The 15,303-nt window shown below is 41.2% G+C and overlaps 1 protein-coding gene across 1 annotated transcript in view; it reads left to right on the top strand.

The window, feature by feature from the left end:
* The first annotated feature begins 644 nt into the window (after positions 1 to 644).
* Positions 645 to 15,303, top strand: part of LOC139717308 (uncharacterized) — a 59,477-nt gene continuing 44,818 nt past the window's right edge. Inside the window, exon 1 of the mRNA XM_071628799.1 lies at positions 645 to 1,684. Within this exon, the coding sequence (XP_071484900.1) occupies positions 745 to 1,684 (940 nt within the window). The 5' untranslated portion in view covers positions 645 to 744. The remainder of the gene's footprint in view (positions 1,685 to 15,303) is intronic.

Genomic DNA, 15,303 nt, shown 5'->3' on the forward strand with positions numbered 1-15,303 from the left:
GGAGTGAACTTTTCTTCATTTTTTCCAGTACATTACTTCAATCTACTCAAGCTGTCATTGTGCCAATTATTGCGTTAAAGGCATCAATAATGGAGAAATGGAACTATAGGTATAGATTTTGAATCTCGAGTGCGTCAAAAAAAAAGGCATGTCGAATTTGACGTCGATGTGATTCTCAAATCTGCACAAGGCGACAGCGTTAGCACGTATTGATTATGGAGATTGCATGCTAGAGAATACTCTCCTGAATCAATCTAAACGTCCATTCATGTTATCGTTCTGCAGGTGATTAAAACGTTCCTCATTCCGCTTTTGGAAAAGGCATGTCTAGTCAATTTTTGAGTGAGGATAAACATCGTGGTTTTAAAAGAGAAGAGGTATTTCGAAAGTGAAACTCCGATTGTGAACGAAGCGGTCATTTGTGTCAACAGTATTGCATTACTGTCTGAACTGTTAATCCTAAAGCGGCTATAAATAGACCCTGTTCGACGGGAGGAGGACATGGCAAGCTGCCATTCTTAGCATTGCTGCGCTTGCGCCGGGGCCCCCCGCAGACTGCCATCGCAGAGCGGGGATTGGATGAGCGCGATCTCTCAGCAAGAGGCTGGGGAGGAGGAGACCCGCAGTGGACACTCGGCGCAGCATCCATCGCATCTTCTTCAAAACCATCTCCTTTCTCTGCCGTAGCAAGACGGGCTTGCTCCCGAACCGTCAGTAACCCGTGAAGAACGTAACTCGTCCAGCATGGCCTCCGTACTGCTTTATCCGATCGTGTACGGACTAGAGGTGTTCCTGGCATCGGCGCTGAGCACGCAGATCGCCGTCTCGCTGGCCGCCGTGCTGGTGTCCACGGCTGCAGTAATCTATTGCCAGCGGACCGTTGCCTTGTGGTGGTCGCTGAGGTCGACGACCACGCAGACGAGAACTAGGTTCATCCGACCTCACGCTGTGGTGGAAGTAACGGAAGTACGACATGAGCAAACTTCAGACAGACCGCGAGATCGGGGAGGGGGTGAAACAGCAGAAAACTCGGAATCTGGCACCGAAGAGAAAACGACAATTCAAGAGAAGGCAGTAACACCGACATCGGCTAAAACTACGACCACGGCAGCCGCCACGCGGCATAAATTGAGTGACGATTCGGAAGGCAGTACGGAGGGCAGTACCAACGGGGAAGATAGCGAACATCGAAGAAGAAAGTCAAGTTCGGGGAGCAAAGAAGGCCAACCTGAGCAAAGTTGGTTAACCAGGCAACCAGCGTATATGCACCGTTCGCACTGGGTCGCCAAGCCAGCACAGCCGAGAAACAACCCGCTCATTTTCAAGCCGTCCTTGTTAAGACGTGCAAGTGCGGACAACAATGGTCACCATCAGCATCGCGCCAGCGAGTTTGCGAGGGACACGGATAAAAAACGCGATGATGATAACCACGAGGCGAGTGAGAGAGGAGGGGAGACGCCTTCAAAGCCTAACCTGGACCGAAGGTCATCGTTCCCTTCTTCCTTACCCTCTGCAACCTTTAGCTCCCAACCTCCAAGGACACAGACCTCGTCATCCATGGTTACCACATCTCTGACGTCATCCTCTACGTCATCCGCCAAAGCCACGCCATCTTGTTCGGTGCCCACACTCCAGTCGACGTTTTCTGCAGACGATCACGGTGGAACAATCGAGAGAGCGAGAGGTAAGTCTTGTTTTCATTGTATTTTATTGATGTAAAACTGCGTCTCCACAGTTCAAAAATTTCAAGGACATTAAAACCTGCTCCTGCTTAGTTGTCGTGTTTGAGGGTACCTGGGAGAGAAGCAAGCTGGCCTCGACTTGGCGCGCTTTTCGTCGCTCACCTTGAATCGCGTCAGACGACAGGTCGAGCAAACAACTTCTGACATGAGGCCGATCGGATCGTTTATCATCGCATGCCATCGGTGCAAGCGATAGTCCTGTTTAACGTCAGTACCTTTGCAACGTCAGAGCTTGATTTCTCCCCATTTCGATTTGGCGGATGAATCGCGTCTAAATAGCTTGCATAGCGGCGCCAAGGAAGGATCACATGTCATCGTTGGACGCGGTAAATAACCGCTTCATCGTGCCAGACAAAGCCATGATACCAGCTCAAGACATCAAGTTCGGCTCACATAGCTCTCGACTTGCTCCACAATGTTTGTTACGGTTTCGATATTAACTAACATCTAGGAATAAGCGCTCAATTCAAGTGTTCTTGCACTGTTTAAAACATGTTTTGAAAGAACTGGAGAGAATAAAGCTATCTTTCATTTACCCATTACCAAGGAAGTTCCGTCCCGACTATGTAATGATATATTCGCGCCTTACAGGTATTTCCTCATTGAGTATATCCACTGTCATAGTTACAAGCAAACTGATGACTTAGAATCTCATTCAAATATGCAAGATTATGTAAATTACTCAAGTTCTACTGCCTCTACTCATTTTGGCGATTCCTGTCTATTTACGATTTGTGGGAATTGTTCATGCTTAGACTGCGTTAAAGGAGTAGCATTAGTGAAGGTAATTTTTTAGTAACCAATATTAGTAGCATCATTAGTGAGATCATCTAACCTATTTATTTTTTTTAAGTACAAAATACATTCAATTCCCAATTCCTTGGCAATCTCTCATATTAAATGACACAAACAAACAAGTGACGTGGATAAATTAATCAATCATTAGAAGAGTATTACCAAACTAACCGGTAACATTGGCTGAAATGTTGGTATGAGGAGTAATATTACTTTTCTTTGCATTGTCACTAATATCATTGTCATTGGTAGAAGTCATAATCGTCATTATGATTTAAAAATCATTACGTGTGCTTTCAAGCACTATATTCTCTTGTGTCATTGTCACTTATCATAATAGAATTACAGTCTTATAAATTCATTGGCATTGACTAGTTCCGTATACTCGATATGTATACGCTCTGAAAAAAAAATGTCAAGGTCGAGCTAGAACATAGGAAAAGATCTGAAAAGGTGAAGTGCGAAATATATGGTGTTTAGTGCAGTGAAGGTAGTGATTATCTGTAAGATGATTGTACTTTGCTATACCCCTATAGTCACACCTCTAATATATGCTTCCTCGGATATTAAATGAGATCAAACTAATGCCTAAATGAACGCGGTTGGTCCTTAACAAGGACTATTACAATTTCGCAAGCTTTAGAGATATTCTTTCTAAGATTCGTTAACGATGCCGTGAGGAAGAAAACGGTTTCAGTGTTTTCTTACCTAGGTTGTGGTTTTATTTGAGAGTGGGTTTCTTTCCTTTTTTCTGTTTTTTTTTTGTTTTTTTTTGTTTTTGCTTGTTTGTTTGATTTTTGTTCTCTTCGTGCGTAATATTTCCTTACCGCATGGCGCCTCCGAATATTCTCGCCAATGTCTATGTTCGTGAGCCGAAGTATGAATTCGCACGAGCGCATTGAAGGTATTTCCGGCTCTGGGCAGTGATTGAGTGGTATTGCGCTGGGGATTAATCTATGAACGACACATCAACAACCTCTCATCAAGTCATCCTTCATCAACGACGATCATGTCAAAATGTCGTCGAGATGAGAATGAAATGACTTCAGAGTCTAAACGTATAATGTGACATTTAAACGTTCATGACATCCCGCCACGGGTATACAGGCTATATGCGATATGGATATGTCTTATGTCACCCTCGGGAAAACACGTGAACAAACAAACAAACAAACAAAAACAGCAAACGAAAGAAACATGATTATTCTTTACCTTTATGTACGCCCACAGATATTTCTAGCGGACGTAACTAGCAGATTTAAGGCCAGCATTATTACAGTCAAGCGAGGGAAAGAGAGAGCGCGCGAGAATGAAAGTGCTACGGAAAACGCATGTACAGATAGACAGAGCGACAGGCAGACAGGCAGGCAGGCAGGCAGCAGTTAGACAGGGGAAGCGTTAAAAGATCAAAGAATATATTATCAAAGCTCCATTTCTGGGAGTATTATGCTAATGTTGTCTCAAATCATTTTTTACAAGCTTGAAAATGACCTGTTTTGTGGCTTTAAACCAACTGCCCAACAACGTCAAATCAATCTCGACGATGGTTATGTTTCCACCAGCGGTAACGAAATTACTGTAGTTTCTGTTACACAGCGATACCGAAGTTCTGAATTTCGTTAACAAAACGAAAATCAGGGCGGGGAATCACTGTAATCTTTGTCGATTTTGACTGAAGACTTGGAATATTTATTATTCCCCTTCCCCTCCCCCCCCCCCCAAAAAAAAAGAAGAAGAAGAAGCAGAAAACAAACGCAGAGTGTACTGCGAGACACGAGGACCGTTGAGTGCAAATCATGGGAAATTATGGCCGCTTGATGGTCAGTAGATATATGGCATACCAATGACCACCTCCACTTGTCCTTGTGGTCATCTCAAACGGGCTGAAATATGTGATTGTGACGTCATTTACGTTGCATCCCTCATTGCTATATCAGTCTGGATTAGTCTTGACTCCATATTAAGATAGTGGAATGTCCCATGTTCTAAGGTGAAATGAAAACGTCATCTCATCGGTATATTCTTACTTGAATTCATCGCCAATAAAAGGTAGGGTCTTGTTTTGAAATGGTTTGCTTTATTTCCTGTTTGCACATTTTTATCATGATATGAAGCATAAACTAAACACTGTCTTTCGGTCTAAGAACCAATAGAAAAGTCACCTATTCAGTTGGCAAGGTAACAATTAAACGCATCCAGTGAGGAAGATATAGCTGAAAAGTAGGGCCTTTCGTCAATACTACTTTTCAACATTTGGAGGTTGCAAGAGTTGACACAATTATCAGACGCTTGATGACGTGACAGCCCTTTGGGAGCTACGTAATCGATAATAAAATGGAGGTGCTGGTGCTGGTGCAGGTGCAATCGCAGTATGGTGGGGGGGGTAACTTTGCCCTAGTATTTTTTATTTAGTCATATCAAACAGATATAATAAATGCTTCCTGCATTTTATGTCAAAATTGCGGTGAAGAGACGACCTTTTAATGAGACATTTTACACAAGATACAAAAACTTCGATAGATATTTCATGCACCGCATGGTTTTTTAATGTTTCTGTGTTTTTGGTAACTTTGCACATCCGGGTCTGTGACCACCTTCCTATAAACTGTCTTTATGGTTCAATTTAGTTAAGGTACGTTAAGTGACCGTGTCTAAGGCTATTTCCAATTTCTTCGAATTTCCTCACTCAAATCGGCAAGATAAAGTGCACTCGTCACCCTAGTATTTTGTATATGTTTCTAGGCAAGTCAACCTCCACGTTTTTCAGGTTTTAGTGAGGAAAGAATTACAGTTACAAATAGTGAAATCATCAGGGAGTTACTATATGTGGCCCTCTGTTTAAAAGGAGAAAAGAAATATAAAAGAGATATAGGTTAATTCTTTGAAGTCTATGAAGTAGTATTTTGGTGTATGACGTTGACTCAAATAGCTTTTCAGTGGTAAAGAAAATACATCAGTGCTAAGAGAACAAGACGTCGAAAGTTTGTTATGGGAAGCCGGATTTCCGGAACGGGTGAGCGAATTCTATTTCTGTTTGCTCTTATGGGGGGGGGGGGATGTTTGCGGGGGGGGGGGGAAGGATAAGTAGAACCGAATCAGGGTGCCATCTACCTCCGCTCGTTTAAAAAAAGCAAGTGCGTCACGTAGATCGACCATCCATAGGAATCTGGCCGAAACCACAAACTGACCCACGCCCTAACTCAATACCGAATTCTTGGAAGATAATCGAAACTCTCTTGCCTACTTCCCACATCATCTGTGTGTGTTTGTGTGTGTGTGCATACAATGTATCATTATTAATCATACATCCTGTGAATGTATATGGAGCGAATGTTCCTTTCGATCTTGTTTTCCACGTTACTTGCACATTTAGACATACTCCTCATTTTCATTCATGGACTAGAAAATGGTGTATTTAACCTGTAGCGGCTTTTTGGAGCGGCTGTAGTTATTCCAGGGAGGGATGGAGGGAGCTTCGTCGCTGATTGAAAGTTTTAATTGACACGCCTACTTCGAATGCCAGGGAGCTTCCGAAGATAGGCCATGACGTCATTGTCAGGGTGGACGGGTGCAGCTGTTATCACGGCTTTGCCTTTATACCGTGCCTATACCCACAGCGGCGCTCTCGACGTTTTAAAGGGGATGATTGCTATAGGCAAGCTTCAAATCACATGGTCAGAAGATGAAATGGGGCTGATTGTGAGATAACCATCAATGAAACCTGACTGTAGATCATTATTATGGCAGAAATTGAATTAAATGCAGAAAATCGCTTCGTAACTCAGTCGTATTGTATGATAATCTGAGGTATGCATATGATGAAACATTCAACATTTTCATTATAGTGATGATTACGCTTGCATTATCAAGAATACATGAACACACACACACATACACACACACACACACATGATTATCTGTGTGCGTGTAGAACGAATGAGAGAGAGGAGGAGAGAGACGAGACAAATTACCTAATTATAATACTCTTCAGTATTGCATGTTTTTCATATCTTAGGTGTACTAAACACACAAAAACAGTTAGATGAGCTTACGTTCATTTGAAATTAAAATGCACCATTATAATCATATCATATAACCTTGAACTAAAGTATGAGCAGCTCTTAAGCTACAGACAGATCGAGTGAAATCTCTCCCCACCCACCCCCCCTCTCTCTCTCTCTCTCTCTCTCATTCTCTTCTTTTATTATTTCTGTGCCTGAAAAATATCTGGTACCTGCGGCGTTAACCTTCCTTCTCAGCGTGAAGGGTTGACTGCACTTTTACTTCAGCTGGAACCCTGCTACCAGCCTCGTTCTCTTTTCTACGATGTAAATAATAATAACGATCCTGCGCAAAATCGCGATCGCACGATATTGCGCATTAAGACGGGCCGTGGTCGCATACGAGTTGCCTCCACAACATCAGAGGAGCTTCTGGCGGGAGAAAGGAGGTGTGATGTCACGACAACCAAGATCTAGTTTACCCCTTTATACCTTGGAGAAGCATGTCATTTAGTCAAGCGTGCCGAATTTATCAGTAGTGCAATATAAGCGGAGAAAGTGCTCTCTCTCTCTCTCTTTCCAAAATTGTAAAAGCCTTTTTTCATAGTGCGAGAGAAACTACGAAGAGAAATTGCCCATATATTTTCCCCAGCCCCAACCGTGATGTTAGGAACAATGCAATGATAATTGGGAAGAGAACTCAACAACCTTCATAGCTTCCCTCCCAAATCACAACTCTCCCCCATCCCCCCCCCCCCCCAAGTTCATTCCAGGCGGGGCTGCACCACTCAGCATCGCACCGCCTGTATATGGCTGAACACACACATTAATAATATACTACTCAATTAATCAGACAATGCTGTTACTCTCTCTCTCTTCCTCATGATTTATATGACACCTCATCTTCCGATATGTACACGCACGCAATACCTATTGAACGGTCAAGCTTTGTTTTGTTTTGTCTGTGATATATATATATATATATATATATATATATATATATATATATATATAACTCTTCTTGAGAGTAAGATTGTACGTTCTAACGCTGCCATTGTGCTCTACACTAACCAGCGCTAACAGCTCGAGAAAAATTATGTCACGTGACCTTTGAGGAGACCTTTTAGACAGTTGTTTTTATGTGCCTTTTAGATAATACTTTTCCGCTACATATCAAAGCATGAAATAAGGCGAAGCTTTTGCAGCAATCTCAAATGCACATCCATTGAGAGCTTTCGATTAACATTTTGGATTTAGGGCAATTTCAGATCTATTTAATTAAGTTTGATTTATTTACTGAAACTGCACTGGTGTTAACACTACTCAGTGGATGTTGCCAGTTTGGTTGAAGTTAGTTCAGAGTTCACGTTGATGAATAAAGTGCAGCCATGCTTTCTATAGTTATGCGAAAATATTTGGGGAATTTTTTTTCTCTCTTTTATCCGATTCACGACCAAAGACACCTACATTATATGGGTGTGTATACGTCTATCAAATACATAAATATACACACAACAAATAACATTATGATGTATATGTATGTACATGATACACACACACACACATACGTACATATATATATATATATGTATATATATATATATATATATATATATATATATAATACATATATACATGCATACATACATGTACCGTATCATTATGTGTGTATGTAATGCATGCATTTTTCTGACAAATATATCCCTAGTGCTTTAACATCATGCACCCAGCGAGAAGTTTCTATACCCGTATCTGTTCACTACGTTGTAAAATTCATGATTCATGTTATTATCAGATTCCTGAATTCACACGACGAAAGAGAGGCATTATCTCTTTTTTTTCAGAATTCGTCAAACCGGAGCTGCCACGCTTTGATTGTCAGTTTTCGGCAAACCTGGTATCCCAGATGAAATCTATTTTAAGGAACGCCGTAGCCAGGGAACCAAAGAACTGTCCAGAGATTCTTCGCGGTAAATGGCGGGAGGCGAAAAACAGAGCGTATTGACAGCAGCGGGGTAAAGGGAGAAACTCGCTCGTCACATTGTATGGTGTGTAGGAAATAAGGAGGCGAGTAAATATTCATCTCCCACCGTGAACGAACCTGGAGCGCGAGCAAATTATGTTTTCCAACCGCTGCAGGACGTCGCATGTGCGACAGAAGGTATCTGCTTTCTACATAACGTCAATGTATAGGTTTAGTATGTGGTATATTGCATTTTGAAAATACGAACAATAACTATTTGTGTCTCTGTTCGCCGTACCCGTAGATACAGTTCAAAGTGAGGATAAAAACACGTACAATCTAACTCGCAATTAGACATTCAAAGTTTGTCGTTGGCGTCACCTTATCACAACCGGACACTTTGATCTTCGGTAGATGGTGATGTAGTGATGGTTATATAAGATGCATAAATGGAGAACCATATGATAAAACTATACACTTTTCTCTCAGTTTTGAGCAAAGTTAAGTATATATTGTAGTAGATTTGACTTCTGCGGTGTGAATTTACAACCCCATAAATCTTATTTTGAGCAATTATTGTAGCACAGCAACTAAAATGAGACAGTTTTGAGCGGTTTCCAAATTAATGTTTATCCTCCCTCCTTCCTGCCCCCACACTTATATATACACACGCACAAACACATACACTCACACGCACACACGCACACACTCCTATGTGGAAAGCCGGAAGGTGGATGGAATACTATCCACCGGCCGTGTCACGACTCACTTGCAGCGGGCTATGTAGAGTGTGCTGACGTCACGCCTGTAACCTAAGAACGGCAGGGCGGGCCGTTCGTTTGTAGAGCACACGGCTGTTCGTCCAGGGGCCATCGGTGAGAGTACATGAAACTGTAGAACCTTTATTCTTCTCCTGTTTTCAGACTGCAGCTAATGGTATACCAGTTCCAGGGGAAGAAATAGAAGGAAGGTTTAGTCTTATAAAAATTAATGAAATAGGAGACGGGTTTTGAGTGTGTGCGCGCTGTTATCGGATTGATAGCATCCTGTACTAACAGGAAACATTTGCATTTGGTTTTAGATACAAGAAAGGTAAATGTGTTCTCATTCTTGTGTAGACCGGTAGTAGGCCTACAGGTTCAGAAACTTTTAAAGGGCAGTGTTCATACATCAGAGACCGCGAGTTCTGTCTTTCATCAACCCTTTGCGTACATAGAGTGCCGATAGGAACAGAAATCAAATAGCACTGCACGCACATGCGCTGTCCAAAATCCCTGGCACAAAAAGGGGTACTTTTGACTTCATATATTTTGCACGTATAACTGTAGCCGTGGTGGTAAACTCACCTAAAGGATCCATAATGAATCGCGATGATCTACCACTCTAAATCACAAGTATAGGAGAGAGGGGGAACAGGAATTAAAACAGACAGACAGACAGACAAACAGACGACGATGAACAGATCAACTGCAGTGTGAAACTGGCGGGACACTATAAACAAACAGCCCGCCAACCCCAGCTGACCTCCCTTTTGTATTGCTTCGAGTAGAGAAAAATTATAACGTTGCATGCTGTAAAAGACGAAGCAGAACTGACAGCCAGTTCAACATGAAAAGTGTAGGGACATGCTATAAACATACGATAAAAGAAGAAAGGGTTAACATATTTTTGATGAAAAAAAAGTGCAATATGGGTGAGTTAGCTGTTGTTCCCCATTTCTGTACTTTGATTAGCAACTGAATGATTTTATAATGATTTGCCCTTGTGTGTGTGTGTGTTTGTGTGTGTGTGTTTGTATGTGTGTGTGTTTGTGTGTGTGTGTTTGTGTGTGTTGTCCTTTCTTATTCACTCCATACTGTATAATATTTTGTAACGTGTATTTCTACTCTGCTAATGTATCTCTCTTGACTGCAAATGTTATCTACCAAGATAGGTCTCATAATCGTAAGGCCTTTTCTGATTCTCTCATGTGCTATCATGCACGCATATTTTTGTCTCTTCTCTTTTTCCTGTAAACGTGACGTGCAATATGTGTAGGTAAATTTGCGTATTCTTTTTAGCGTGTTGAATGTATATATTGAATTAAAAAAACGAATTAAAATGATAACTATATCTGTGTTAATCTCATTATCTCAGCGTTTACTCAGATAGAATGATAGCACATGATGAAATTTATTTCTTCTCAGACATACTAATCTGTAAGTTGCTTTCTTAGTGTTGTCAATCGTACATGATAGGTAGGCCTATACTTTCCGTCATCGAAAGGTCTCGAACCTGCTGTATTTATCCTACGATAATTCCCATAGACTGTGTAGCTCGTATAGAACACGTCGATGAAGATTGTTATATTCCTGGCATAATTGGTAGTTTCAAAACAAATTATAAATGTTATCAGCTGAGAGTGTAAGCTCATTACTACATTGTAATCTGAATTTATACGGCAGTAAGCAAGTGAAACCGAAGAGTTACCTATGTGCCAGATTTGTCACAGGGTGACATTATATAGCACTGTGCATATAAACAATCATTGTAATTTTCTGTCTTTTGCCAATATTTCTTTAAGACTGCATGCAAACTCGTAATGGCGGAAGTGCCACAGAGATCGATGGCATTTCAGAGAGCAGCAAAAGATAGTATGTACAATTTGAATTTCTCCCTTTGGGAATTTATGAATGCAACATTCCAAAAACAAACAAGCAACAACAAATGCATTGGGAGAAATGCTACGTTGTTCATCACAGAGATGGCGCCTAAGCTCGGGCGAGGCAAAACAGCCTTTACCCACATCACATGATATACTTCAGAATCCGCATAGTATTATACTGTATACGACCATGATCTGAATTTGTTTGTTATGTTTTCCCTCCTCCCTTCATGGAAGGAAGCAGCTGGCTTTCAATCGGAGAGACTTGAGCCTATATATGGAAAACGCGCAGAATCTCCGAAGAGCGATTATATTTTTCCCGTCGCTGTTTTTGGATTAGACGGGGAATGACGAGAGAGGGGTGGACAGAGAAAGAGAGGGAGGGAGAGATGAGGTGAAAGGGAAGAGAAAAGGGGTAGAGTGTCTTTAGGGTGGGGTATAGGCTACTCCTCCGTCACACGATCCAGAGGCTTGGTTGCGATCTCTCTAGTGAGCTCCTCCCTCGCTCTCTACAGCTCGCTCGGCGGCTAGCATGCTCTCTCGACATCGGCGGAGAATTCCTGGGATGGTTTTCTGACGAAAACAATCAAATAGCAACGGCTACTACCACTCTGGGTTTGTAGTCTGGCCGCTTGCAGACTCAATTAGCGTGGCCATTATGATGCTAGCAGCGATAACCACGAAGCGTCGTAGTAGTGCAATCATTGACGAAATTGCTTGCACTGAACTTTTGGTGACTCCATGCGAAAATGTCGAAATCTATAAACATGTTGAGAAGTTTTGTTAAAAACAGCTTAAATAATCGATGCCAACAGCTGCAATGATTACATTATGCGCGATTGGTTGGTTTTTGTTTCCTGCACTTTTCTCCAGACAGAGCCTAAAAAAAGAGAGAGAAGAAAACAACAACACACCACAAAATGCTTATTATACAATGTTCAACAAAGACAAGTTACAACATAAGCATGGCAGGATTTTCCCTATCCTCAGTAGATATACTCGGCACAGCAAAATGCGATACAGGAAATATACTCATCAACTTCTGGGTGAAATAACTCACGACGACCAAGTGAATAGATACAAACATACGTAGATACAAGCATGCATACATATACATACGCACACATGCGTATATACATACATAGATACACACATACATACATACATACATGCATACTTATACAAATACTCATCATATAAATAATTTTTTCCTCACCCCCCCCCCCCCCCAAAAAAAAAAAAAAAAACAACCAAGTATTGTCAGGTGTCTAGTTTTGGAGACGCTTTCGGATCGGTAAGACTTTATGTCACGATATTTTTAACAAATCGTTCGAAAAATATAAAAAAAGATTCGATTTTTCTGTTGCCGTAAGGTTAAAATGTGAACTGACGCCACGTTGAGGTTGTCTCGGGTAAAATGAGCTGGAGCCAGTGAATGCTCTTACAAATTACGAGGAATTGATGCAAATTAAATGCAAATTGAATGCAAAAAATGCAAATTAAATCATTCATTTTATTCAGTTACATTATGCAGTATTGGCCATAGCTAACAAGCATTCCAATACTTAGCTCATTGTAATCTGAATAAAAATGCAAGATAAATAATTAAACACCATCACTGCATTGCCATTGCAACGCGACTGCAGTAATTATTTCATGCAGAGGAAATTATATTCATATATTTATTTAATGACAGATCCTCAACGCTCCTGAGTTGCAGGTCAACAGGAGAGTGTCTTCTGAGACCATTCATTTCAACTCTATTTCGACTGTATATAGTAATACAGGATGCCTGTACATTTATTGATATTTATTAGCCACCCAGCGGTTTGTAAAAGCTGAATGAAAAACGTATGTAAAACGTTTTGGTGCATCATCATGCAAACATTTTATAAGCCAACAACTTAAATCGTATGCCTTAATTTTTCCGAGTTGTATTTCGATCCATTTAGTTATCAAGTAGATGAAATCAATGTCATCTTTTCTGCGTAAACGGATCTTTCTGCACCTGTTTTCTCATCTTGGTATATCCAAAGATGATTTACCGTCGTGCGTGATTAAAAAAAAAAAATCGGAGTTCAATAACTGACAGCAAGAGGGTTAATCGTAAGTGTTGTGGGCCATGGGCTTTCTCTGTGTGTTTTGCTGGTTGGAGATGTATTCCCATGTCGGTGGAGCATCTACTGGATAAATAGGCGCTCGCCTCCACTCCGGGCCCCTGGATTCAGCCTCCGGGGTCGGAGATATTAATTTAGTGGCAGACGAAAATAATCATGGTCTCTGTAATGAAACACAGCTTGCCCGGGTTCGTGGAAACCGAATTGTTGCCAGGAGTGGACGGAGATATAGCAAGATAGATTGATAGAGAGAGACACTCAGACAGATATAAAAAGAATGTGAAAGAAAGAAAGAGAACGCAAAGGTAAAATCATTCACGTGCCTACGTTTTTCTTCTCTTGTTAAGAAAAGATTCAAAGAATAAGATTTAAAAAAGAGGAACGAAACGTAAGAGTATTGAAGGTAGATTGACGTCAATTACGTTTTTATCAACAACAGCTGCTATACACAAAAACATGGGATAAAATGTACTCAATTTCTTGTTCAATATGAAAGTCTTTATTCATGTTTGGATATTCAATCTAATAATGAAGTAAGAGTAGATACGTGTATGGGTTCAGTCAAAAGGAGGTGAACGCTACAGAACGGACAGAAAATGTACAAAGCGAGGTAAAAGGCAGCGGTCAGCATGTTATTGTTATTACTAGTATCTTGACGATTTCAGTGTTGATTGGAACCCGTGTTATCAGTGTTCCAGGCCGGAACTAATCGCCCAGGTCCATGTCGCTGGATCGCCCCTTGTTTACAAGGCCCGTCTCGTCTCGATAACACTTCGACATCAGCACTAGACAACTCGCCGTCTCGCAGTATGTTGAAAGAACGAACCCTGGGACGAAGTGGTGCGGCGTGAGATAGCGGCGCTTCTGACTGCAGTTGTTCGTAATAATACATGCAGGGGGTGAACACAAAAGAAGTTAAAGATTGAAACGAAGGAAAGGTAGCCCAGCAAGCAAGCTGAAACATTGGCAAACAGCGCAGGAGACAAACAAAACAATAAATCATACTTGGGGCCGGGTCAAATCAAGTACTGGATGTTGGACACAGAGAGAGAGAGAGAGAGGGGGGGGGGGGGGGAGGGGCGGAGAGAGAGAGAGAGAAAGAGAGAAAAAGCAGAGGCAGAGATGGAGAAATACATGCAGAGAAGCTAGTCTGGTTGCGTAAGTAAACTGAAATGAAATTCACTGAGTTTTGTAGGCAGTCGTCATCTCCATTGAACATGATGAATAATATTTCCTTTTTTTATTCAGATGACACTCTGAAGAACTACTGTCCTAACTGACTGATTGCTTGCATGCACTGAATAAAGAAATAACAATAATGCATAAAATACAGACAGAAAAAAAAGACAAGCAAACGCTACAGTCAATGTGGCATGGTCTCAAATTCTGTTCAGTGACAGGGAAAGGAATTTGTGAAACGTTTGTATTTGTAGGGTACATTCATGAAAAGGAGTAGCAATGAGAGGTATACAACAACGATCGTAATCATGGTAACCGAACCAGAGTGTTCGCACCTTCATCAAGATATGGCATGTATGGTATCAGACATGACAGGATAGCGATATTTTTGTCCAAGTGGAGCACTTCCTTTGTTGAATATTTTATTATTACAAGAATGCATTCTTCGCTACAAGTTGTGACACTTTTGTGCTAAGTCAATACTGAACTTCTTTGCTTCAGATAATATTAAAGGATATAATGATAATAAGGTACATGCCCCAAACACACGGAAACATTTTTTGTCGGTTGCATGGTGTTCATTTCAGCAAGAAGTCATTCTGATGGTATGTCCATGTCCTGGCCTGATTGTCCTTTGCAAAACCGTCACTAACAGAGTCGTATCAATCTATGCGAATATGAGGCAGATTATGCATTGCTTTTGTTCATGCAATAATGAGGATCACATGGTAAACATGAAATTGCGGAAGTGCGGAAATGATCGGTTTGAACAGTGTTTTCCCTAGAGTGCCAAAAGTAAACCTTCAAAAATGCTTAACAAATTGGATTTCATGCACGCTGATTTAGGGTTTTTCTTGTAAAG

The sequence above is a fragment of the Diadema antillarum genome, unplaced genomic scaffold, assembly GCF_040938485.1.
Source record: "Diadema antillarum isolate AM-2024a unplaced genomic scaffold, OU_Dant_1.0 scf00000074, whole genome shotgun sequence".
Lineage (NCBI taxonomy): Eukaryota > Metazoa > Echinodermata > Echinoidea > Diadematoida > Diadematidae > Diadema > Diadema antillarum.